Consider the following 27,540-nt stretch of genomic DNA (forward strand, 5'->3'; position numbering starts at 1 on the left):
TTTAAATTGCAGGTTTATCATATCCATGTATAAAAATTCACTCTATTTTCAGTTCTTTGATTTTGTATTCACCTAGTACTTCTCATGGATTGCTGCCTTGTCTTGGCGAGAGGGCTTGCACAGTTCAATGAGGCTGTGGGCTATGCCATGCAGGGCCACCCAAGATAGACAGGCCACAACTGAGAATCCAGACTAAATGTGATCCACTGGAGAAGGAAATGGCAAATCCACTCCAGTATCCTTGCCAAGAAAACCCCATGAACAGTAACAGAGGGCTAAAAGATATGGCACTAGAAGATGAGCCCTTCAGGTCAGAAGGTGCCCAATATGCTACTGGGGAAAAGCGTTCAAGTAACCACAGAAAGAGTGAAGAGGCTGGGCCAAAGCCAAAAGGACGCTCAGCTGTGGATGTGTCTGATGGTGAAAGAACAGTCCGATGATGCAAAGAACAATACTGCATCGGAATGTGGAATGTAAAATCTATGAATCAAGGTAAGCTAGATGTGGTCAAACAAGAGATGTCAAGACTGAACATAGACATCTTGGGAATCAATGAACTAAAATGGACAGGAATGGGTGAATTTAACTCAGAGGATCATTGCATCTATTATTGTGGGCAAAAGTCCCATAGAAGAAATGGTGTGGCCTTTATAGTTAACAAGAGAGTGAAGAAGGCAGTAATAGGATACAATTTCAAAAATGACAGAACGATATTGGTCTGTATCCAAGGCAAACCATTGAATATCACAGTAATCCAAGTCTATGCCCTAACCACTGATGCAGAAGAAGCTGAAGTGGACCAGTTCTATGAAGATCTACAACACCGTCTAGAATTAACACCAAAAAAAGATGTCCTCCTCATCATAAGGGACTGGAATGCCAAAGTAGGAAGTCAAAAGGTGACCAGAACAACTGACAAAGATGGAGAAGATCCTTACAGTCAGCAAAAACAAGACCTGGAGCTGACTGCGACTCAGATCATGAGCTACTCATCGCAAAATTCAGACTTAAACTGAAGAAAACTGGGGAAGCCATTAGGCCATTCAGGTTTGAGCTTGATCACATCCCTTATGAATATACAGTGGAGGTGAAGTATAGGTTTAAGGAACTAGAGTTGATAGACAGAGTGCCTGAAGAAGTATGGACGGAGGTTTGTGACATTGTACAGAAGGCAGCAATCAGCACCATTCCAAAGAAAAAGAAATGTAAGAAAGCAAAGTGGCTGTCTGATGAGGCTTTACAAATAGTTGAGGAAAGAAGGAAAGCAAAAGGCAAAGGTGAAAAGGAAAGGTTCACCCAACTGAATGCGGATTTCTAGAGAACAGCAAGGAGAGATAAGGAGGCCTTCCTGAAGGAACAATGCAAAGCAATAGAGGAAAATAATAGAATGGGAAAGACAAGAGATCTACTCAAGAAAATTGGAGAAATCAAGGGAACGTTTCATGCAACGATGGCCATGATAAAGGACAAAAATGGTAGGGACCTAACAGAAGCAGAAGAGATCAGGAAGAGGTGGCAAGAATACACAGAAGAATTATACAAGAAGGATCTCAATGTCCCGGACAACTATGACAGTGAAATCGATGACCTTGAGCCAGACATCCTGGGGAGTGAAGTCAAATGGGCTTTAGAAAGCATTACTAACAACAAAGCGAGTGGAGATGATGGTAGCCCAGTTGAGGTATTCAAAGTCCTAAAAGATGTTGCTGTTAAAGTGATGCACACATTATGTCGACAAATTTGGAAAACACAACAGTGGCCACAGGATTGGAAAAGATCAGTTTATATTCCAATCCCAAAGAAGGGTACTGCCAAGGAATGTTCAAACTAGCACACCATTGCACTCATTTCACATACCAGCAAGGTTATGATCCTATAAGCTAGGCTTCAGCAGTATGTAGATCGGGAACTACCAGAAATTCAAGCTGGGTTTCGGAGAGGTAGAGGAACTAAAGATCAAATTGCCAACATTCACTGGATGCGAAAACACGCGGAGTATCAGAAAAACATCTATTTCTGCTTCATTGACTATGCTAAAGCCTTTGATTGTGTGGATCACAACAAACTGTGGCAAGTCCTTAAAGAGATGGGAGTACCAGACCACCTCACATGTCTCCTGAGTGTCAAGCATGTGGTTTCAGTGATGAGTCAGGTTTGATACAAAACTACGTTTATTGATAGACCGATACTTTCTGTGTAACAGATTCTTGAGAGTGATGCTAAAGATATATTGATACAATACTTTTAAGGCATACTTCAAAAGGATTCTAAAAGGTGGGGGCGAAGGATGTGCTCTCACACATAAACTATCATAAATGTCTACATTCTCATAGCGTTATCAGGACTCTGTCCTTGCTTTCCCCAGATGTGTCACACTCTTTAACAGGAATGCATAGGAAGGTGCTGATTACTCTTTCTCAAGTTAGTTTTGTTTCTCTCTACTTCTACTTCGCAAGCAATAAAGCAAGAAGGGGGAAGGGGAAAGAATAACAGAGTTAATAGACCTTGGTCCTCCATGATATTTCACAGGCCAGCTTTATGGAGGACCCTAAAACAATCAATTACCAGAGAAATTCTACCATGCTTGACACTGAGAACCTGTATAAGGGTCAAGAAGCAACTGTCAGAATGGGATATGGAACAACTATTTGGTTTAGAATAGGAAAAGGAGTTCAACAAGGATGTAGATTATCACCCTGCTTTTTTAATTTATATGCAGAGTACATCATGCTGAATGCTGGCCTGGAAGAAGCACAAGCCGGAATTAAGATTGCCGGGAAAAACATCAACAACCTCAGATATGCAGATGACACTACTCTAATGGAAGAAAATGAGGAGGGCCTAAAGAACCTCTTGTTGAGGGTGAAAGAGGAGAGCACAAAAGTAGGCTTGAAACTCAACATCAAAAAAACTAAGATCATGGCATCTGGCCCCATCAAACCTTGGCAAATAGAAGGGGAAGACATGGAAGTAGTGACAGACTTCACATTTCTAGGATCCAAGATCACTGCAGATGGTAACTGTAGCCATGAAATTAAAAGACATTTGCTCCTTGGGAGGACAGCTATGGCGAACCTGGGCAGTATAATAAAAAGTAGAGACATCACCCTGCCAACAAAAGTCCATATAGTTAAAGTGATGGTATTCCCAGTAGTAATGTATGGCTGTTAGAGCTGGACCATAAAGAAGGCTGAGCGCAGAAGAATAGATGCTTTTGAGATGTACTGGAGAAGACTCTTGAGAGTCCCTTGGACTGCAAGAAGATCAAATCAGTCAGTCCTAAGGGAAATCAACTCAGACTGTTCACTGGAAAGGCAGATGCTGAAGCTGAAATACTTTGGTCACCAAATGAGAAGGGAGCACTCCCTGGAGAAGATCCTGATGTTAGGAAAGACAGAAGGCAAAATAAGAAGGGGACGGCAAAAGATGAGATGGCTGGACAGTGTTACTGATGTAACAAACACGAATTTGAGTAGACTTCGTAGGATGGTGGAAGACAGGAGGGCCTGGCGTGACTTTGTCCATGGGGTCACAAAGAGTCGGACTCAGCTGTGCAACTGAACAACAAAAGTACCTTTTTTCTTTTCCCTGGAACAAAATTCCTGAATTTTTAAATTCCCACTCAATTTATTATCCATCTGCTTGCAACTATCGAAGTTTTATATGCCTGGGTTTGAAGGGACAATTTAGATGGCTTCTTTTCATCCTTCTTACCAGAAATAGAGATAGGAAACCCAGAAAGGAACGATGTGTAGGAGAGGAATGCTAGCAGATACGTACTTTGTCTCTATAAAGCAGTTACATTCAGCCTGTCCACATCTCAGCTGTTGCAGGTGTTTCTCTTTACTTTTCAACCAGCATGTTCTTTGCATGAAGATTCTTGCCATGTCTATGTCAGTCCTCTTATAAAAAGCATGAAAAGAATTCTCCTTACCTTGCCTCCTTGATTCTTCGTAACCCTTTCCTGGTATCCTTTCTTTAGGCTGTTTCTCTATCCAGAGCTATGGAGTGGATCCAGGTCATGAGTTTGTGTGCCTTTCCACTCACGGAAGGACTCCTTCAGTTCATGGAAGGTGCTTGTCTTTCATGAGCTCCTTCTGTGAATTTAAAGGGCATATTTTAATGCAGTGTGTGTATGTGCTTGTGATGACTATTGTGTGCATCTTTCTAGAATTGTCTCTTTTTATGATTACCTCTTTTTTCCTCATTGGATAAGTAAAAAGTTCATCTTCAGAGAGACGGACCTCATTTAATTCTGCTTTAGAAACACAGCAGCCATTGTTAATTAGGAGATAAGTATGATGAAATGAGCTTTGAAAGCATGTGCGTGCATCTGCTAATACTGACATGCTTTTCCTCATCCTCCCTTCTTCCCCTTGTTTAATCAGAATTTGCTGAAGGAAAACATTGTTGACTATTTCTTCTTCTCAGCTCTAAAGTTGCCTTTGGAGTGAAAAAAGGTTTGTAATGTTCCTAACCAGATGGGAATCTTACCAACAGGGAACTATATGTGAATAAACGCTACTGTTGTTTTAACATTACTTCTGCAGGTTGCCTCATGCACAGTTATTTCTGCACTGAACAGTTAAAGAAGCAAATATTATACAGTAATATTCCAATCATGAGAACACAGACATAAATCACATCATCAGTGTTGTTTTACATTAAGTACAACTGGCCCTTGAAGATTTTCGTACAAGCTACTAAGGCTTGAACAAGAATTGTATGATGGGTTGATGCGGAATAAATTCTGTGTAGATTGTGTGTGAGCTATATGGATTTTTAACCGTAGAATTCTGTTGCAACCCCAGCAACATTTGGTATAGAACAACTCTTCCCATTGATGGTTCTATTGTATTTTGATTTATAAAAATGGTTATTGACTAAGGTGGTTACAAGTGGTCATTACTGCCACAGTTTGAAGCCCTGGCACAATTATTCCAGAGAATGGGCTTGTGGAATGAAATATAGATAACAGCCAAAAACTGGCAATGGGCATTCTCTCTGCTCTCAGTCTTGGTGAATTCAGAACACATACGTATGTTTCATGCCTAATTGTCAGTGAGTGTCATGAGAATTTGATCCTGTGGATTTAGAGCCCTTGGCTGTAATCCAGCACATTAAATCACTCAAACTAATGGGGTTTTATTTGCAACTGTGTGCTGTGTTACAGTGCACATTTATACACTCAGATGTTATAAAAGAATGCTTGCTAAAGTTAGTAGGAAAGAATTAGAGAAACGCTCAGTTTTGAGATGCTATTTCTGATTGGTGTCTTGCTGGATGAGAGTTCTTAATAAACAAGTTCACTGTCTACTTTCAGATCTGACAACCCTGACCTAGGACCTTAGCCTTTCAAGAGTGACATCTCTTGGAGTCATTATGGAGTCCCTTGAATCCATTAGAGTCCCTTGAACAGAAAAGCCTCAGCTAAATTTTTCAAAATTATATTTAAGGGTAGCCTATTGATCAAATTAAAATATTTCTGATGTTGCATCTTTCCAGATTCCATGATCAGTAATTTTTGCCCTGATTAATTAATTCCCCAAAAATGTGAAATAGCTAGTGCTGATGAGCCTGAAAAGGTTAACATTCACCATAGAGAGAGAGGCTACATGTATGAATCATTGCTTGAATAGAGCTGTTCCTTCCACTTAAATGAATTAGGAAGCCCTTGCACAGTATCCATGTAATGATCAAAGCATACTTTGAAAACTATACTGATTCCTCACTAGCAGTTGCTCCACCCCCAGGCTTCTGCTTTCGTTGGAGCAAGTGTCTGATTCCCTGTTAGTTGCTGTGTGGCTGCATTTTTACTCATGACTCCCTCTAATTTTCCCCACAGCAAGTTGGTCTTGTTTTTGTTTTGTTTTTTTAAGAAGAAGGTGATATTGAATTTGTATCCTGTCCTTCACTCTGAATCTCAGAGTGGCTCACAATCTCCTTTACTTTCCTCCCCCACAGCAGACACCCTGTGAGGTGGGTGAGGATGAGAGAGCTCTCACAGAAGCTGCCCTTTCAAGAAGAACTCTTAAGAGAGTTGGCTGACCCAAGGCCATTCCAGCAGCTGCAAGTAGAGGAGTGGGGGATCAAACCTGGTTCTCCCAGATAAGAGTCTGCACACTTAACCACTACACCAAACTGGCTCTAGAAGCTGTGAGGGAAATTGGAGGGAGCCATGACTCAAAATGCAGCCATGCAGCATCTAGTGGGCAATCAGTTGCTTGCTCCGAGGAGAGCAGAAGCCTGGGGGCAGGGTGACTGCTAGTGAGGAATTGGTATTAGACTGGAGCAGTTGTTCTTTGTGAAATATTTTGAGCTGGTATTCCATTTCTGAAATATTTAGGTCTTGCTGAGTCCTCCTTGCCTGATTTGGTATGAACTTAAATTCATTCTGATCATATATAAGGGCTTTTGGGAGCAACTTGTTTTCTAATTTGTTTTTTACCTCAAAACAGACTTCCAGGTCCAACCATGAGGGTTTCAGCTGCAGGCAGCGAGGCAAAAACTCGTGGTTCAGTTAGTGCCAACAACCGGCGCAGCCAGAGCTTTAACAACTATGACAAATCCAAACCTACAAGCTCACCATCCCTTCCATCAAATAGCAGTGAGAAAGGTAAGCGAACTGAAACAATCTTCTGACTCCTAGGCAGTTTTTAGAAGCTAATTTTGTGAAAGTGTTGCAAGTACAGAGTGTGGCCTTGACAGTCAAGCATTTTTTAGTTGCTTAAATCTCCCATTGAAAACAAAACTAATGTTTTTAACTGTAGCTGTAAGAGGGCCTACAGGGCCCTCCTATAAAACATTTCTAATCTAATGAAACTCCACAGAAATCACAGGGACATTATGGTCTGCCTAAACTTTTGCATGTGTTCCTGTATCTTGCAGAGTTCAGATGGTCTGTTGGTCTAGCTTGTATCCTGCTTAGAGAGCTTTTATAGATTTACATAAGCAAGGAGAAGACACAAAATATGTTGCACATAAAATTTTGAAGTTAACTTGGACTGAACAAGTGCATATTTGACATGTACATTTTAATATTACTTGCATGTGGAGGAAAAGAACAGCTGGAGCGGCACAAATATTGGGATGTCAGGAAAAGAGTGTCTTGAATAACCAGGAAATCCCCAGCCAGGCCCGTAGCCACAAGGGGGCCTCAAGGGCACAGTCCCCTGACTTACATGTCAGGCCCCCTAACTTTCAGGCCCTACCTGGCTTCCCAACTTGCCCCCTGACTTTTTTATTGCTACCGCCGCTGCCTCAGCACCTCGTGATACCTTGCCTTGTGCTGCCGGCAGCAGCTGCACTGAGCTGGGCCCTCAGAGTCAGTCGCCCACCCCCACCACTAGCCCATGCGTGGCTGGCAGCTGCAGTCTCCCTCTCCCACCTCAACCAAGGCTCACAGGCACCCATGGCTGCTGCCACCTGAGTTGCCTCTCCCATAAAGCCCTCTCCTCCCACCTAATGACTACAGGCTTGGGCAGGCAGCATGGCTCGTTTCCACGGCCTCTGGCAAAGGAATCTCTGGCACAGAGCTGGGGAGAGAGAAGCAGGACACTGAGAGAAGGCAGATGGGAAGTGCATGCGATCCTGCCTGCTGTGTGAGGATACTCCTGAGTTTGACATATGTATAAAGTAGGCTGTCTGAATTCAGTGGTGTGGAGACGAGCTGCCTGAGCTGGCCCAGTGGCAGTAAAGAAAGTACAAAGGCCCTCTTCAGACGCACAGTATAATCAGATGTTGCTGTTGTTTCCTTCCGGATTTAAAGTGGCTGATCAGACAGCAACATCTGGCTCCTGGTATTAACTCGTGGTAGCCTCCCTCCCAATCCTTCTCAGAACCGGATTATTTTATTACCTGCTCCGGTTTATGGTCGCCATTGTTTTTTACTGCTTAACGATATGAACATAACTGCATAACCACATAATGTTTTAACCTATGCGCATATGTGCACAATTTGCACATGTGCATAATAGTGGAGGAAAAAAAAGAACTGCATGGTGCCATCGTGTGGATGGCAGAAGACAGTTTCACTGCGGAGTGATTCGAATTGCAGTATGGCAGTCTGATCGATAATATCCAGAACAAAGATATTCGGAACAGAACCGGGTCAGTTTAACACGGACTCAACACACTGTGTGAACAGGGTCAAAATGTGTTTAGTAAAAAAAAATAAATCCAAGCATCTCATACTTCCTATTGTAGCTTGCAAAGCAGCCTTGTTCCAGCAAGGAGGAAAGTCCCACTTCCAAAGCTGCCCAGAATCCAATCTATGGCTCTGTTGCATCTTCCCTCATTTGCTGGCAAGCCCTTAACCCTGCCTCCCATCCAATCACACATTGGCACTAAAGTTCTGCTCAGTTAATTTTGTTTGTAGCCAAAAACTTCTGTTGTATAATGACACTCTCTCTCTCCTCACTTCTCTTGCCATTGTCTCTAGTGGATAAGCCTGGTAAGTTGAGGGTAGTCCATGGCAGTGTAAACTGTACTCCAGTCTATCCCTCAGACTGTCTGTGGGGATACCAGGCTCCAGGTGGGACCTGGGGATCCCCATTTAAAGAGCCATTAAATTTCTGCATCGCTGTGGTGGTAGTAGGGTTTAGAATGGAATGGGAGTATGAGATGCTGCTGCCAGACTGAGTCCTGGGGATCCCCTTCTCTGACTCTCTTTCATGGATTTGCTCACTCCAAGCTGTTGCTCATCTGAGAATACTGTTCTTGATGGACCAAGAAGTCTGATTCAGAATACTGCAGCTTCATATGTCCTATAGGAAGTGAGCTGATTATGTAGAAAAACGTCAGACTGGAGGTGATCCAGTTGGTTGGTGGGGTCTTTAAATCGCTCCTGGAGGCTGCTCTTGCTGCACCTCCAGAGTTATTTTTAGATGCGGGGGTGTCTATGGCCCTGTCCTCAGCCCTAGTAAAATCTACTTTGGGAGACAGTCAGATGAGCAGCTTGGCTCCAGTCTCACAGTTTTTGGAATGGGCAAAGTTCTTGCCGTGGCCCAATTACTCTCTGTCCCCAGTTGTAGCATGTCATCTGTTTTTTCCAACAGTGTGAACAAACTGCCCTGTGCTTGCTTCTACTTTTTTTGCCTTTGGCACATTAAGGTTGGGTTTATGTTGGTGAATCAGATGGGATCTGATATGTCCTCTTAAGCCAGCAATGGTTCTTGAGTTTGCTGTTGGGGTTTTACCAGCCAAGATGGACATAATCCAGGACAAAATGGGCAAAATAAAACAGCCGATGTTGTACTTCTCTTGATGTGGCTTTATTTGGAATAACGTGTACAGTTCTAGTTGCCATATTTCAAAAAGATACTACAAAAAGATACAGAGCTAGAAAAAGTACAGAAAAGGACAACCAAAGCAATGAAGGATTTGGAGTACCTTTCCTATGAGGAAAGTCTAAAGAGTTTGGGACTTTTCAGTCAAGAAAAAAAGTTACTTGGGCAGACATGGTAGAGCAGGGGTGTCAAACATACAGCCCACAGATGGGAATCAGCCCATCAGGGGCTTTTATTCAGCCCATGAGCAACTGATCATTACCTTTATTACCAGATGATAGAGGCTATACATCATGTCCCTATATACTGTCCCATTGCTAATGAGTAATGGGAGGTGGAAGTGGGAGATTAGGCATCAGGGAGATACTTTAAGGAAATACAGTAAGGCTGTTAATGTTTTAAGCATGTTTGTGTTTTGAATTAAAAAAATAATATTGTTAATTGGGTTTGCCTGTGTCCTTTATAAAGTTTTTGTCTCCCATACCTGGCATTACATTTGATGGTCCTCATGGTCCAGCCTGAAAAAGTGATATCTATGTCAGATCTGGCCCTCATAACAAATGAGTTTGATATCTCTGTGAGAGGTTTAAGAAATCATGCATGGGTTGAGAAAAAATGGATGATTTTCTCCCCCTCTTCTAATACTAGAACTCATGTTCACAACAGGCATAAGGAAATACTTGTGGAATTCTCTGCCAGTGGACATAGTGATGGGTACGAACATAGATGGCTTCATGAGGTAACCGGACAGATTGACAGATGATGGGTCCATCAGTCACTAGTAGCCATAATGGCGAAAGACAATCACCATATTCAGAGGCAGCATACTTTTGATTGCTCTGCAGCAACATTAGTCTGATCCAGCAAGGGTCTTCTTATTGAGTCTTCGTATTGAATATGAGTTCTTCTTATTAATTTTGTGTCCTTGAATATACTTCAAATCAAAAGCAGCACATTAAGTGGGATGCAGTGGGCAGAGTGTCAGATTTTGAGATACATTGCCCACTGCAAGTGCACTCAAAACTAAGCCCTACAAAATTCAACGATACTCTTGGGTAAATGTACAGCCAGTTATAACATTAGATAATGATCCCTACTCAGCCCTGAAATGTAATGAGTTACCTGGCAGTCAGGTTCGTTTGCCTCACAGTAGTGTAATAAGAAAACTCCCTTGCAGGTAGGGTAAGGTGCTGCTATGTAAGCCAAAATGCCCTCGAAATGAGGTTGGGGAATTGACAGGTGGGCATCTGGCTTAAAAAGGATCTTTGAATCTATGTATACAGGATTCCACTTCCAGAAATTATTGCTTAAATTTACCAAGGACACTAAGAGAAACCATCAAAACTTTATTACAGAAAAATATAGAACACACACATACAAGGTCATGAACTTATACAACACACATACAGTCTTAATAAAAATAGAGAGAGATTCAGAGATAACACAAGGATGTACAAACAGGGTGATAATTACTAATTGTAGTCTCCAAGGAAGGCTCCAATGGCGGAAAAATGAGGACTAGGGGGAGGGGACCCTCAACTGACCAAGAATAGGAGAAGTACTTAGATAGCGGAATTGGGTTATTGCTAGATGCACACATGTAAAAAGATGAGTCAGAGGTTATAAGGCTTCCCCTGAGCCCTTAGGGGATGGGAGGCACAGGAGCAGATAACAGGTGGTCAGCTGGTGCATGACCTCAGAATAAGGGGAAGCTCTGCAGTGACCATAACGGCTGGACATATAGTAGCCAATAGTAGTTAATTGGCAGCCCCTTATTGGGTGCTCATAGCTAGCCAATGAGCAGACTTGGCCTTAGTTATCTGATTGGACTACCAGGTAACAATGGGCCAAGGGGGAGGCTCCAGGATAACCATTAATGGAAAGAATGGGGGGAGAAACTCCTGGGGTGAGGGTGATTGAAAGCTGTTAAACATGTCTAAAAGGTGGCAATGGATGGACAAATTGCTACCTAGGTGACACCAGGTCTACACAAAGATACTTGGCTTTTAGGTGAAGATGTTGCTCTTTTGCTGGCACCATCCTTTGTTTTGGGTTCCGTGGGACAAAGGTTTAGGTAGTCTGACAGGGTCCCCTCCTGGGGTGAGCTTGATTGCCTTATGCACAGGTGACATCCATTGAGTACATGAGCCTCCCGCTTCGCTGTTATGAAGTCCGGCGCTGCAGAAAGATAGTTGCTGGGGCTGTTAGCCTTTCCCTAGCGAATCTGTGGTTGAGGCTGAAAACCGCTTGCTTGGACATCTCCTGACGGCGCAACTTCTTCCGCTACAATGGCCGAGATGGGGATCGCGCAGAGCAACTGGAAACCATCTGTTCTCCTGCTTAGCACTCCTCCAAAGACACGGAGTGCTGCTGCAACGTTATGGCTGTTAGTACTCACATAAGTCCCCTTATATTCCAAAGTTCCTGGCAGATGTGTGCGAGTTTAGTCTCCAGGCGGCCTGGCAACCAAATGGGTGACTATGACGTTCGGCAGTGGGGGTTCTTTGCTCACAGCTATGACAGACTGACAATAATAAATACTTTTCTTTCCCCCTTCCTGACTTTAAAAACAAGTAAATGGATATTTGTGAACTATGAATAAGGTATGTAGCAATAATAACAATAAGAAAAGATGCCATAGATGTTTGAGTAGAGACAGCTACATGATACATATGGAGATGAACTGATAAGTTGCCAAGCATAGGTGAAAATGGAAAACAGACCTATCTGAAATGCTGCTGCCCCCTAGTGAGAGAATCCTTCAGTTACTACAATATTCATTTGACACTTTCAGCTTTCTTCTTAAATATACATCATGGCTAATTTTATGTGATTGGTTGATTACCCATGGAGGTCTGCTATCCAAACTGGAGTGGGGTTTTTTGCACAACCTCACAACATCATCCCCTATTTATCCATATTCTCAGTTATCCTCACTTTGGTTCCATCTTTCCTAAACTTAGTTTGATATGCATTTTATGATAAGATCACAGTCAGCACATTTACACACTATATGGACAGGTAAATGCACAGTTTTAAGAAGAAGACGACCACAGATTTCTACCCCACCCTTGTCTCTGAATCAGAGTCTCAGAGCGGCTTACAATCTCCTTTATCTTCCTCTCTCACAATAGGTACCATGTGAGGTAGGTGGGGTTGAGAGAGCTCTCACAGAAGCTGCCTTTTCAAGGACAACTCTTGCAAGAGCTATGGCTGGCCCAAAGGTATTCCAGCAGCTGCAAGTGGAGGAATGGGGAATCAAACCCAGTTCTCCCAATTAAGACTCCACACACTTAATCACTACACCAAACTGACTCTCTTAAAGAGCCTGTCCACATTTGCAACCTTTTCTTTTCCTCAGCCATGATTTCATAAACAAATAAACAAAAAGTTGGGGAAAACCCTCTAATGGAACACTCTGTGTGTGTTTGTTTGTGGGGTGGGGGAGAACAGAAAGATTGGCAGCTGACTGAAGGAAGTATGTGCAAAACTCCCATCTTTATTCTCTTCCACGTGCTACCACAACTGTCCCTGCAGTTGTGGTAGCAATGAAATGAGGAATCCTCACCTTTTGGCTACAGCTTTAAATATACCTATTTATGAAAACTTTAAAAAATGTAGTGGCTATTGGAGGTTGCTAGGCAACCACAACAATATTGCCAAGCCTTCCTAGCACTTGGTTTCTATAAAGTAAAGCCATGGAGGCAGGGAGAAGCAGAGGTGGATTGAGAAGCCAAAACTGCCCTGGAAAAGGTCCTGCCACCTGGAGATTTTGGGGGGTGGAGCCCCAAAAAGGCAGAGTTTGGGGGAAAGGAGGGGCTTCAATATAATAATAATAATAATACTTTTTATTTATATCCCGCCCTCCCTGCAAAGCAGGCTCCGGGCAGCTCACAACACGTAAATACAATGTACAATAAAACCATATACAACAATTTCAATTATAAAATCATCTTTAAAATCATTAAAACTTACATTAAGATTAACATTATGGTGCTATAGTTAAGATCTTCAATAAAATCCAGTTACTAAAACGTAAAACATATCCAGCAGGACTTTCTTGGCTCGGTATTAAGTGAAGGCTATTTTAAAGAGGTGGGTCTTGCAGGCCCTGCGGAATTGGTCTAAACATCGCAGGGCCCGTACCTCCTCTGGGAGTTGGTTCCACAGTAGGGGAGCTGCTATGGAGAAGGCCCGATCCCGGGTGGTCTTCAATCTGGCTCCCTTGGCCCAGGGATATTCAGCTGGTTCTTTCCAGCTGACCTCAGCGCTCTCTGGGGTTCATATGGGGAAAGACGGTCCCTCAAGTAGACAGGTCCTCGGCCCTCGGTATAATGCCATAGAATCCACCTTCCAAATTGACAGTTTTCTCCAGATGAACTGATCTTTGTTGGCTGGAGATCAGTTGTAATCCCAGGAAATTCCCAGCCACCACCTCTAGGTTGGGAACCATATGTGTTAGAGTAGCCAAGTCTAACTCAGAAAATACCTGGGAACTTTGGCATGGGACCGGGAGACTTTGGGGGTGAAGCTAGGAGACTTTGCAATTCCCTAAAATAAATAAAAATACAGCAGTGCAGTTCCCCCTTTATTTCCTCATCTCTCAGAAGCTGGCTGCACTTCCATTTCCGCTTTCTCTCTCTCATACACATACACAGATGTGCATAGCAGCCAAAATAAACACAGTTTGGAAAGACACACTTTGTGGTCTCATGGAGACAATTTATTCACCATGGGAATTGTTGACTGCCCTATACTCAACCCAGTTCATCAGACTAACACAAGGAAACCAGAGGTTACTATTTTAATGTGCAATGGCTTCTTAAGAGACTGTAAAACAAACAGAGGTTCTGGGCTCATTTCCTTCCCTTTCCACAGGCACATTGTTCTGCAGGCTTGCCCCATCCCCATTCAGCCTGGCTCAAAGATTTAAAGTCATGCTCACCTTTCTAGAAGCAAGATGTTGCCAGTATCTTCTTAAGCCTTCCCATGTTTGAAGGCACATGGTAGCTGTTGGGGTGGGGCTTCTCCTCACTGGCCAGCTGACTGGGGGTGGAAAAAGCCTGCCAAACCGAGAGATCCCCCACTGGGACCTTGGGATTGGCAAGCCTAGTCTCAGTGGTGAGCACTGGAGATATACTATCCACACAACTCTGCTTGACCCATTGGTGGTGACCACCTCATAATTTGACCCACTCGTGGCACACAGCCTAGCACAGAATTGGCAGCTATACAGCTAGGGAAGAAGTGAAAGATGAATACATGGGAGCAGATAAAGGCTGGTTGGCTGGCTGGTAGTTGGGAAGGAGAAAAGGCAACAGGACCAGCAGTGTCGTCTACTGAGCACTGTGCCACTGGGCCCGACTTGACTGAACACTAGAGGCTGCCTCCCCAGTGGACTGGGCCTGGTGGTGGCAGCTGCTGTGGTGTTGAGCCCAGCCTGGTGGTAGCACTCACCATAGCACCAAAAAATTTCAACTATTTATATGCCATAATTAATTTTTCCTGCAAACTTTAGCTTTTGTCAGGGAAGGCTGCTTAGCTTCAAACTTTGCTTAAGTGGAGAAATAGGATACAAATTACTGATTTAATATAATCTAGTATTTCAAAATTGATATCAGAATATGCATTTTTCAAGACATCGCGTTTAATGCACATCCTGACAGGGTCTGTGAGGGTTTCTTGGCCAGTATAGTTATCCTAGAATGCCTGAGTCTTTTGGTTTCTTTGCATGTGTGAGTTCCATTTGTTATTTTTAAGTAATGTCGAATGAGTAGTAGTTTTATGCTACCATTATAAACCTAGGAATGCTGATAAAGGGTAATAGTTGCAAATATAGCCTTGTATGGTCGCAAACTGTGAGCCTCCAGGTCTTTATATTTTTACAGTCACTTAGGAATTAGGAAGATTTTAAAAATAATAACATTGTGTTAAGTAAGAAGTAATTCAGTCAAGAATAAAAATTAGAGCCAAACTAGATGAGATACTGTTAGGCACAACACTGCAGCTGAGATCCCTTGGCTTCTTAACCCAGAGCTGATCAGGTGGTAGGGCCCATGAGGCTCCTGATCCAACAATCAAGTCCCAGGAAGGCTTCATTAAATGAAATACAACTTTATTGGAAAGATTTATGCATCAAATGCTAATGTCATTCACATCCATCGAAGGCTGGTCAAATGCAAGGACTGCCTTAACAGAAAGTTCTGTATTCTTGGTGCTTGGGGAGGTGGGGGGGGGGGCAAAATGGAAGAGCTTCTAGCCTCACTTGTGAACCTCCTTTTTTTTTGGGCTACTGTGTGACACAGAGTGTTGGACTGGATGGGCCATTGGCCTGATGCAACATGGCATCTCTTATGTTCTTATGAAAAGTTCAATTCATGATGGAAAGCAGAATTCTGCCTGGCCCAACTTTGGTTCTCTCTTTTCTAAAACTGATGACATCTTGGTGTAGTCGTTAAGAGCCGTGGACTCTAATCTAGAGTTCGGAGAGCCAGTCTGGTGTAGTGGTTAAGTGTGCGGACTCTTATCTGGGAGAACTGAATTTGATTCCCCACTCCTCCACTGGCACCTGCTAGCATGGCCTTGGGTCAGCCATAGCTCTGGCAGAGGTTGTCCTTGAAAGGGCAGCTGCTTTGAGAGCCCTCTCCAGCCACCCACCTCACAGGGTGTTTGTTGTGGGGGAAGGAGGTAAAGGAGATTGTGAGCCACTCTGAGATTCTTTGGAGTGGAGGGCAGGATATAAATCCAGTATCATCATCATCTTCTTCTTCTTCTTCTTGATTCCCCACTCCTCCACATGAAGCCTGCTGGTTGACTTGGTACATTTAGAGTTCTCTCAGAACTCTCCCAGCCCCACCTACCTTACAAGGTGCTTGTGGGGAGAGAAAGGGAAGACAATTGTAAACAGCTTTGAGAATCCTAAGGGCAAAGAAAAATAGAATATAAAAAGCAACTCTTCTTCTTGGTGTCATCTTGGTCTCTCTGCTCTTTTCCCCTTTCCTCTTATGCTCCAAATACAGATGTACCCAGTTCTCACTTGGTCCTTGCTGACATTTTGTTGTACTTTTGCCAGGTGCATTGGCTTTATCTATCACTGCTTTTTAAGTTAACTTCTCCTTATCTTGCAGCACCAGTGGGGGAGGGTTGAAGGAAGAGGCTGACTGCACTGAGATGTTCAAGCAGATATCATGTGTATCAGAATGGCACAGTACAGGTTGTTGCAGTGCTGAGGGCAGCCTTTGTCTTTGGCTAGGCTTGCTGTTGCCCCAGCTTTTGGCTGACAGCAGACCCCAGCAGAGGATTGTCTGCACCCACCCATGTGCAAGCATCAATCACCATGGCCATTTGGGAACAACCTCCCTGGAACTGCAGGCTGTGTGGAGAGGCATACAGTCTCACCTTGGAACCCCAAGCTGGCATAAATGTGGCTGCGATGGCTCCCAAATTAGCGGTGAGGCTGTTACTGAAATAAAGAGGTTCTGCTTGACAACAACAACAACATTTAATTTGTATCCCGCCCTACCCGTCGAAGCAGGCTCAGGGTGGCTAACAACCTCAAATACAGTAAATTATACAATAAATATTTAAAAACAGTAGCTTATTTAAACAGTCTAATTTAAAATTTCTAAAATTAACATTCTGGTGCTATTTCAGCATGATGGTAAAAATCGCTGGCAAGTCCCTCTGTCATTTTTAATCGGTGAAGGCCAACCCAAAAAGGATGGTCTTGCAGGCCCTGCGAAAATGTTCAAAGTCCCGCAGGGTCCGCACTTCTTCCAGGAGCTGGTTCCATAGGTGTGGAGCTACGATAGAAAAGGCCCACATGCAAGTGCTCTGCAGTTTTGCCTCCTTCGGCCCGGGGATGGTCAGTTGGTTCTTCCCTGCTGACCTCAGTGCTCTCTGGGGTTCATACGGGGAAAGACGGTCCCTCAGGTAGGCAGGTCCACGGCCATATAGGGCTTTAAAGGTAATAACCAGCACTTTGTAACGAATTCGGTATGTAACTGGCAACCAGTGCAGTCCGCGCAGCCCTGGCTGTATGTGATCCCACTTCGGGAGCCCCAATAACAGCCTAGCCGGCATGTTCTGCACCAACTGCAGCTTCCGGGTTTGGCACAGAGGCAGCCCCATGTAGAGGGCATTACAGTAATCCAATCTCGAGGTGACCGTTGCATGAATCACTGTTGCTAGGTCCTGATGCTCTAGGAAGGGGGCCAGCTGCCTTGGCAGTGGCTGCTATCTGGGCCTCCATTGATAGTGAAGGCTCCAGTAGAACTCCCAAGCTCCTGACCCGGTGGGCCGCTTTCAGCGGCACCCCGTCCAGAACCGGGAGAGGTATTTCCCTCCCCAAAGCACCCCGACCCACGCAAAGGACCTGTCTTCATCGGATTCAGCTTCAACCCACTCAGCCTTTGCCAAGTTGCCACAGCCTGCAGTGCCAGGTCCAAAATCCCTGGGACGCAGTCAGGCCGGCCATCCATTAGCAGATAGAGCTGGGTGTCATCTGCATATTGATGACACCCAAGCCCGTGCCTCCGGGCAATCTGGGCAAGGGGGCGCATATAGATATTAAATAGCATCGGGGAGAGAACTGCTCCCTGAGGCACTCCACAATCTAGTGTGTGCCTCTGGGACAGCTCACCCTCAATTGCCACCCTTTGTCCCCGACCCTCGAGGAAGGAGGAGAGCCATTGTAAAGCCGACCCTTTAACCTCTACATCGGCGAGGCGGTGGGTCAGTAGCTGATGGTCGACCATGTTGAACGCAGCTGACAGATCTAACAACATCAGCACCACCATGCCACCTCTATCCAGATGCCGCTGAAGGTTATCTGCCAAGGCGACCAGTACTGTCTCTGTCCCGTGACCTGGATGAAAGCCGGACTGGCAAGGGTCTAGGATGGAAGCGTCATCCAGAAAACCCTGCAACTGCAACGCCACTGCCCTCTCGATAATTTTACCTAAAAACGGTAAATTAGAGACCGGTTGGTAGTTCGTGAATTCAGCCGGATCTGCTGTACTTTTTTTCAGGAGGGGACGGACCATAGCCTCTTTCAAGAGTGTTGGAAAATGCCCCTTCAGGAGGGATCTATTTATGATGTCCCGTAAGCTCCCTCAGGCAAGATTTAATTAGCCAAGAGGGGCACGGGTCCAGATCGCAAGTTGTTGGGCGTGCAAGTGAGGTTGTTCTGCCATGCTGAAGCCACAATTGAAGTGGCTCCACCCTACTGCCTCCCTGTTCAGCCTCCAATTTTAGGGTTGCCAGGTCCTACCTGGCTCCGGGTGGGAGATGATCCTCACATCTGCAAAGTATGATGACATCACCTGGAAGTGCTGTCATTGTGCCAGGCAACGTTGCACAGAAACGCTCTAGCAATTAAGGTAAAAACTACATGGCACTATAGAGTTTTTACCCAAATTGCTAGTGTGTCCCCTGTGTGATGTGCCCAATGCAATGATGTCACTTCTGGGTGATGTCATCATGCCAGGCACATCGCGCAGAATGGAGCTGTTTGGGGGCGGGGACTCTCCAAGGCCACCTCTGTGCCAGCGGGTTGGGGACTCCCAAACTGGGAGTGGGAGGCCAGGAATCCTATCCAGTTCCCTCCCTCACACCAGTTGCAAGCAGGCCAGATAAGAGCCCTGGACAGGTTGGTTTTGGCCTCTAGACCTTATGTTTGACTCTCCTGGGGTAAACCTTGCACTGTGCCCCAATCCAAATTAGGTCCCTGTGGCTGGTGTTTAGTCCTTTCAGAGATCTACTAGCATCTTGTCTCGTATGTCTTGCAAGAAGCTAGAGCTCAAAATACGAACATTGCTGAGCTATGGTGGAAATCAATTATTAGCAAAATATTGAGGAAACGTGTGAGGTCCTTCAAAAGTATTTTTAAATAACATATCCCAAATCTTAGCAATAAAAACGTTAACAGTGGTTCAACAACCATTCCTTGTTTACAGTGGTTCAACAACCCTTGTAGGATAAATTCTTTTTCTTATTACTTTTATTAAAAGTTTTCTTAAAATTGTAATGTAAAGAAATATAAACAACATTCCATCCTTTAACAATCAATGTATCATCATTCTACATTTTAGCATAAATTAAAGCATATGGAATGCTTCTTTAGAATGTTTTGATTGCAATAGTGAACACACCCTAAAAAAGAAAAAAACAGGGTTTGATGCATCTGTTAAACCACTGTATATTTAGTCTACTGTATATCAGATCAAGGAAATCTGCTAGTCTGTTCTGTCTCTCTTCTATTTTCTTGCTCAGTTAAATTTTGGACTCTCTCTGCATAGTTTGTTTGATTTACTTCCCTGTTGCATGTTTAAAACATTAAATTTGTTGCTATAAATTGCATATTGATTTTTTTAAAGTGTAAAAATAAATTATAGCTCTTGTGACTGTAATTAATATGAATGACTTTTTTGTTGATATCAATTTTAATTATATTGTTAATATTTATTATAGAGACAACTAGTGAAGGAACCAAAAGCTAGAGGAAGAATTCATTATCACAATGTAAAACATCAAAAAGGGGAGGCATTTGATCAAGATTTCTCTCTTCCCACATTTTTCATACACTGTTCTCCTGTATGCTACCTAAGTGCTATGACTAATCATGTAAGTCTGGAGAATGGTCTACTTTCCAGTGCAGCAAGAGAAACCTTTTAGCCATAAAACAGATTGTAGATAGTCCATACTGTTGAGGTTCAGACCATTCTCAAACAGAAGGGCAAATATAATGAAACTGGATGTAAGGCCAAATTATTATATTTAATAATATCCTTCCAGAAAAGCATTCAGTGGATAATTCCATAAAACAATTCCATAAAACAGATCTCCAACATTTTTCAGCAATTGAAATTCCTCTGGAAAAAGCCCTACAGAGGCCCAATGTGCTCTTTTCATTATTTCTGAACTCCTTGTATAAAGCTTAATGCACAAATCTCTAGTCAGGCAAACAAATTCAATGCATAAATTTCTTACATAAACAACCCTTCTTTAAGATCACAGTCAGTACATTGAACACTGCATTTTTATGTGACATTTGACATCCCTTCACTGGTAGCTTTCTTTCTTTCTTTCTTTCTTTCTTTCTTTCTTTCTTTCTTTCTTTCTTTCTTTCTTTCTTTCTTTCTTTCTTTCTTTCTTTCTTTCTTTCTTTCTTTCTTTCTTTCTTTCTTTCTTTCCAACTGAACATAACATTAATTATATTGTGGGGTTAGAGGGAAAATGATGGAGCATTCAAGCTTGCGATTTCTGATGTCACCTGCTCGCTTCTGTGTAATTAAAACCTTGTAATTCACATCTGAATTGTCATTGTCACTTAAGCCTTTGCTTATATCAATTTATCTCCTGTCTGCTGTACTTTTGGTTTTCTTTACAAAAGAGCCTGTGAATGAGCTGCAGCAGAAAAAACATCTGCCTCTGGTCTAGGTCACTGCTGAACTCTTCTTAATTACTCAAGACATTTCTGGGCAATCTAAACAAACAGCAAAGGCATTATCTATGCAGGAGGCTTCCATTCATTGCTGCTTGCTTTGTCCCCCGAGGGCATATGTTTCACAGAGTCTCCTTGTCTTTTGCATCCCTCTACATATTTCTCATTAGATATTGTAATTTAAGTAGACAAGCAGTTGTCCTAATCCAAAGTCAGTGATCAGAGGTTCACAGCTGTGAAAACTAGATATTTCTTTCATAGTTACAGTTGCAGGAACAGAACTACAGAAGTACACCTTGCATCATACTATCAACATTAAAACTTTGCAGAGGACAAGCTATCATCCGGGTGCCTGTTTAGAGGACCAAGCTGGAGTTTCATGACTAGAACTCCATGTGTGTGATTTGACTCTGAGGGCAGCCATGGAGGATTGGAGCCATGGCACTAAGGGAGGGAGTGAACTTTACTTGTGTCGTATTAATGATTAAATATTAAAGCAGGTTTGGGGGCTGCTTTAATCTTAAATAGCAAGCAGAAGAAGGAACAACACAGGTGTTTGTGTATTAAATCCTGTCAAGTCACTTCTGACTTATGGCCACCCGATGAATTAGTCCTCCAAAATATCCTATCGTTAACAGCCTTGCTCACATCTTATGGCTTCCTTGATTGAGTCAATCCATCTAATGTTGAGTGTCCCTAAGAACATAAGAACATAAGAGAAGCCATGTTAGATCAGGCCAATGGCCCATCCAGTCCAACATTCTGTGTCACACAGCGGCCATATATATATATATATATATACACACACACATACACACTGTGGCTAATAGCCACTGATGGACCTCTGCTCCATATTTTTATCTAACCCCCTCTTGAAGGTGGCCATGCTTGTGGCCGCCACCACCTCCTGTGGCAGTGAATTCCACATGTTAATCACCCTTTGGGTGAAGAAGTACTTCCTTTTATCCGTTTTAACCTGTCTGCTCAGCAATTTCATCGAATGCCCACGAGTTCTCGTATTGTGAGAAAGGGAGAAAAGTACTTCTTTCTCTACTTTCTCCATCCCATGCATTATCTTGTAAACCTCTATCATGTCACCCCTCAGTCGACGTTTCTCCAAGCTAAAGAGCCCTAAGCATTTCAACCTTTCTTCATAGGGAAGGTGTTCCAGCCCTTTAATCATTCTAGTTGCCCTTTTCTGAACTTTCTCCAATGCTATAATATCCTTTTTGAGGTGCGGCGACCAGAACTGCACACAGTACTCCAAATGAGACCGCACCATCGATTTATACAGGGGCATTATGATACTGGCTGATTTGTTTTCAATTCCCTTCCTAATAATTCCCAGCATGGCGTTGGCCTTTTTTATTGCAAACGCACACTGCCTTGACATTTTCAGTGAATTATCTACCACGACCCCAAGATCTCTCTCTTGGTCAGTCTCTGCCAGTCTCCTTCAAATATGTTAAAGTGGAAGTGGCAGCAACAAAGGCCTGTAAGTTCTAGCTTGCAGAACACCCCCTGGCGCCGTAACCAATTTGGAGTATACCCCAAGGTGATCCCTCCCTCCTGTTTCAGCCCTCCTTGCCCCACTACTCCAACACCAACTACTGCCCAAGGAGTCATGCCAGCATGTGATACTAAAACAACACAAGTTATTTTCACAGCCTTACACCATCTGGATCCATTATCACCATGGACGATCCTATGTTTGCAGGAATGTTGCTTTATTCAGATGCACCTAAATGGGGCATGTTAGTTACAGAAGTGCAGAGATCAATGCAGCACTGATGGGAGCAGCCATCCAGCAGCTGCAGCACAACAAAGCCAGATCTGCTGATCAGCTCTGGTCTCACGGGTATTAAGAAGTGCTCTCTTTCCAAGGGCTGAAGTGATCTCTTTCACAGCCCCCTTTGTTCTTTCTTGTCTCTTTAGACGCAACAATGAAACCACTCTCCACCGAACTGAGTGAGTCTGGAAAGCATGGGATGGAAGTAGGGAAATAGGGGAATTTTTTTTCTTTGCCATCGACTTAGGGTGATCCCGTAGGGTTTTCAAGGCAATATTCAGAGGCGGTTGGCCATTGCCTACCTCCGAGTAAGAACTCTAGACTTCCTAGGTGATCTCCCTTCCAAGTATTAACCAAGTACTCCCACCCAATCCAAGGCTGACCCTGCTTAGGTTCTGAAATCGGCTAGCCTGGGCTATCCAGGCCAAAAAATACGAATCCTGTGAAAGAATTTTAAAAACTTCAGCACTGCCCTGACCTGGATAGCCCAGGCAAGCCCAATCTTGTCAGATCCCTGAAGTTCGCAGGGTTGACTCGTTAGGACTTGGATGGGAGACTTCCTTGAAATACCCAGTTGGGAGGACAGGGGCAGGCTCTATTCAGCCACCTCTCTGAATCTCCTCCAGGTCCCCAAGTTGGAGTCAGTCACCAGAGGTCACCATGACTTCCAGGTGCAGACACACGCACAAATATACAAAAAACCCCCAAAAGAAATGAACTTCTGCACTAAGCTCACTCAGCTCATGGAATAGGAGACTTGTGAGGGGCAGGGGCAGAGCATCTGTTGTGCATGCAAAAGGTCCCCAGTTCAATCCAATTCCAGGCAGTTTCCTACTTTTCCTGCAGCCTTCAACTTTTTGTAGCATTATTATCTTTTCTAATGATTCCTGTCTTCTCATAAGGTGACCAAAGTTCAATAGCCTCAGTTTAGTCATTTTAGCTTCTGGGGAGAGTTCAGGATGCACATTAGGGTATAAGTCCAAGAGGGGGAACAGTTTTCATTGCAGGAACTTAGAGGAGCTGGGAGTGAGCCATTTTTGATTGGGGGAAATAATATCAGGGAAGAGTACCATGGTGTTGTGGTTAGATGGCGGAGTCAGCTGGAGGAACCTGATGTCTGGTTCAGATCCCTGCTTGCCATGGAACTTGCTGGGATTGACTTTGGGCCAGTCATTCACTCTTGCAGGATGGTTGTGAGGATTATATTGAGGAGGGGAGAACAATATTAGCCACCCTGAAATCCTCAGAGGATGGGTGGCATAAAAAATGAACCAAAATTTACTTTTTTCCACAGCATTGTGGTTCCAGTTCAGATTAGAGTGTTGTATCTGCTTTTTACAAAAGTACATGTCTAGAGTTTCAGTCTTGAAGCCCAGCATCACACTTAATGTGCCCTTTGCTTATATTGACTAGCAAGTTCAGCCTTCATACCAAAACCCATTAGAAACTTGTTTGCTTATTGGTGACCTCCCTTTTAAAAGTTGCCACTGTTCTTATTGATTTCAGGCCGTTTCACTTTCATTGTATTATGGAGTTGACTGGATCTTGGACCCTTGAATTGTCTTGACCAAAACATTTTTTTTTGGTAAATACCCAGTAATGCTATGTAGCAGAGGAACATTGTTTTGTTTAAAGTTCTTTTTCTTACAAAGTCCTGCCTTGAAAATAATCCTGCAGATGGCAGTAGAAGTCTGGGAGGCAAAAAGAGAACTAATTATTTCCAATAAAGTTTAAAAGAACAAAAATCTATTACATGACAAAAGAAGACCAGTCTGTGCTTGACTTTAGCAGCTATCAACACTGTTGTGATAGGTGGCCAGAACTGTGTTTTGAAGGCTTCTGGGGCAGTGAGATGGGAAGCAAAGGAAATGCCTCCTGTGCTAGTGTTTGATTAGTCCATTCAAGTGATGAACTAGAATAAAATTCTGTAGGCCAGAATTAAATTATAAGCACAGTCTCTGGTAAGGGTTCTATAACCTGGAGAACAGAAACATCCAAAGGCTGCTCTTCTAAGGACACATAACTGGGAATATGTTGCATAAAATCGGACTTACTTCTGAGTAGATCTGTCACATTATTAAAATGTGCATTAACTATTTCATATCTAAGCACTATTTTGGTAGAAATTCATCTACATTGCTAGCCTAATGTGATAATGGTGATTAGTATAACATTCTATATTTTACCATGTAAAAATTACTGTTTAAAGCAAATTTTCTAGTGCTAATGCTTTAACATAAATGTAACCAATTTATATGATCATGTTCTGATTTTTAATTTATTGATTTACCTAATCTGTACATTCATTGATTGTACTAGATTAGGTGTTGATGTTTTTATCTGGTACACTAAACAATTCAATTTCAGCACTTAAGTATAAATGGATTCTCTGCTTCTACTATATACTAGAAATCCTGCCATTATGACAACAGAAGCTTCCATGAACCCCTCCTGTACCCCATACATATTAGTATGATTTCCAAATGAGAACTTCAAAATAATTTAATTGATCTTGAAAAAGCAGTGACCCTTCCTGCACAGAATGCCAGATCATCAGTAAAATTGATTTTTTTTTAACTGTGCCAAATTCAGTAGCATTGAATCCAAGTGTGTTAGCTAGACAAGGGGTGGGGGTGGAGTGAGCTGGGAAAGTGTCTGTGACTGAAAAGGATTAATAAGAGTTTGCCCAGCTGTCAAAACTAAGTGGAAGTTTTGAGGTAGAGATCATCATTGTTGTCAGTGAGTGTTGCTTATGTGTATGCAGCAGAAAGCTAACAAAAGCAATTAGATAGCATATTAGTTGGGCTTACAGGGTTCAAAGCAGAAAGTTAAATATTTCCTCATTCCTACATGATAAGGAATGAAAGCTTTACTTCAGCTGCTGGAGAAATAATGGACTTTTTACCTTGATATATCTGGATGCTTACTACTTTATGTGCTGTGGTGAGTTTATCATTTTTATTAACAAACTTTCATCATGCTACTCTTTAGCAGGACCCTATTAGTTATATTCTTGCTTTTCATTCACAGAGCCTTGTTTTAGTGTTTGTTATCACGCATTTGATTTTTAAAATCTTTCAACCATATACAAATATTTTAAGTCTTCAGTTTGTAACTGCCAAATCAAGACCATTAAGTGATGTCAGCTAAATTTAAAATTTGTTCTGTGTTTTCAATCAAAACAGTTGTGTTTAAAACTACTGTGCAATTTTGAGACCATTGTGGGGTTTCCACCGTGTTAAAATGTATTTGTGCAGCAGCATCGATAGACAGATCAGCAGTGCAGTTATGTTTTTAACCCTTCCTCTGCTAAAAGACTGTCCAAAGCAAGTCTTACATTAGCATTGTCAAAAGCTGATAGACGTGCAGCCAAAAAAACCCTTTATGAGCTGCAGATCTAGCAAAGTGGGACACTTCTAAATAAGGATAGTTAGTGATTTCATTTTAGGAAAGTATCCCAGATGAAGCAGCCATGGAAGTTCAGTTTTTAGAGTGGGAAATTGTGGAGTGTGCTCTTAGAAAAACACCATTCAGTTCTCATCCTTCTGGGGAGCCACATCATATAGTCTAAGAGTGAGGGAGCATTTCCATGTCTTGTTTAAATTGTTGCTGTAGAACTGCACAAGCTGTGTACCTATCAGCTGTTTAAGAAGTTATTTAAGACTGACATAGCAATTTACAATTACAGCTATATGTACACTTCCACAATGAGGACAATTTCTGTAATAATTTAGTATGAGATTTGTGAGGAGTTTTTTTAGATTTGTGTTTTGATAAAAGCTGGGTATGTCCTCACCATGATATTTGACTACAAGTAAGAAAATATCAAAATAATTTAATATAGCTATTAATTGCACCTTCAACTGCCTTATTGTGGATTAATTTTCTTTTATAGCATACCCTTAATGGAAGTTTATGGATGATGATGATGACGATGATGTCTGTAATACTTCATGTTAGTAATTAAGATGTTTCTTTTGAACTGATATTTGTGGAGTACAAAAGTTGAAAACTGAGTACCATATACAGTTTGGGTGCTGTATGAAATACTAGTTATGACGCTGAAATAATACCTACACATTTGCAAAAAGGGGGAATTCAGATTTCCAGCTGCACTAAAAGGACTGTTGATGGGTGACTTGGGAAGCCCAGAGGAGGCAGTGAAGCCTCCACCAACCTATATCAGGCTTTCATCTGTAAGGCACCAAGGAGAGTTGATGTGTTGTAATGGTTAGAGTGTTGGGTAAGGACCTGGAACAACCAGGTTCAAATTAAAAATGGAAGCCTGCCATGTGACCTTGGGCCCATCACAATCTCTCAACATAGCCAACCCTCACAAGGTTGTTGTTGTGAGGACTGAGTGGAGGAGTGGGGACTGATATGAAAAACTGCTTTGAGTCCTGGATCATGGAGTAAAGTGCGATACTTTTTAAAAAAAAAAATAGAGCTGATATGCTCCATCACCAAGCTGGAGAGTGCAACCAGCAATATCCTCTAATCTATAACTATTAATATTATTGGTGAAATGCCTTGTGGCTGGAAGTAGAAAGTGATCCCCACCACCCATCCCCACCAGAGAGCCAGTTTGGTGTAGTGGTTAAGTGTGCGGACTCTTACCTAGGAGAACCGGGTCTGATTCCCCACTCTTCCACTTGCACCTGCTGGAATGGCCTTGGGTCAGCCATAGCTCTGGCAGAGGTTGTCCTTGAAAGGGCAGCTGCTGTAAGAGCTCTCTCAGCCCCACCCACCTCACAGGGTGTCTGTAGTGGGGGAGGAAGATAAAGGAGATTGTGACCACTCTGAGACTCTGAGATTCAGAGTGGAGAGTGGGATATAAATCCAATATCATCATCATCATCATCATCATCACCACCACCACCACCACCATTGTCCATAGTCCAAAAAAGGGAGAGGGTTTCCTGCTGCAAACTCAGAAACAGGGATGGTCCAGCCATCTTTGTCAAGTCCAGAAACCTCATAAGCACAAGCCTCAGTAAGTTCATTGAGAGGTAGACAGAGGC

At 42.9% G+C, this 27,540-nt stretch overlaps 1 protein-coding gene across 2 annotated transcripts in view; it reads left to right on the top strand.

Moving 5' to 3' along the window:
• Window positions 1-27,540, top strand: part of NAV2 (neuron navigator 2) — a 483,385-nt gene that overhangs the window by 217,136 nt on the left and 238,709 nt on the right. For both annotated transcript variants that reach the window (XM_060262207.1, XM_060262206.1), the window contains one exon: window positions 6,459-6,616. In XM_060262207.1, coding sequence (XP_060118190.1) covers window positions 6,459-6,616 — 158 coding nt within the window. The remainder of the gene's footprint in view (window positions 1-6,458; window positions 6,617-27,540) is intronic.

This window comes from Heteronotia binoei, chromosome 21 (genome assembly GCF_032191835.1).
Source record: "Heteronotia binoei isolate CCM8104 ecotype False Entrance Well chromosome 21, APGP_CSIRO_Hbin_v1, whole genome shotgun sequence".
Lineage (NCBI taxonomy): Eukaryota > Metazoa > Chordata > Lepidosauria > Squamata > Gekkonidae > Heteronotia > Heteronotia binoei.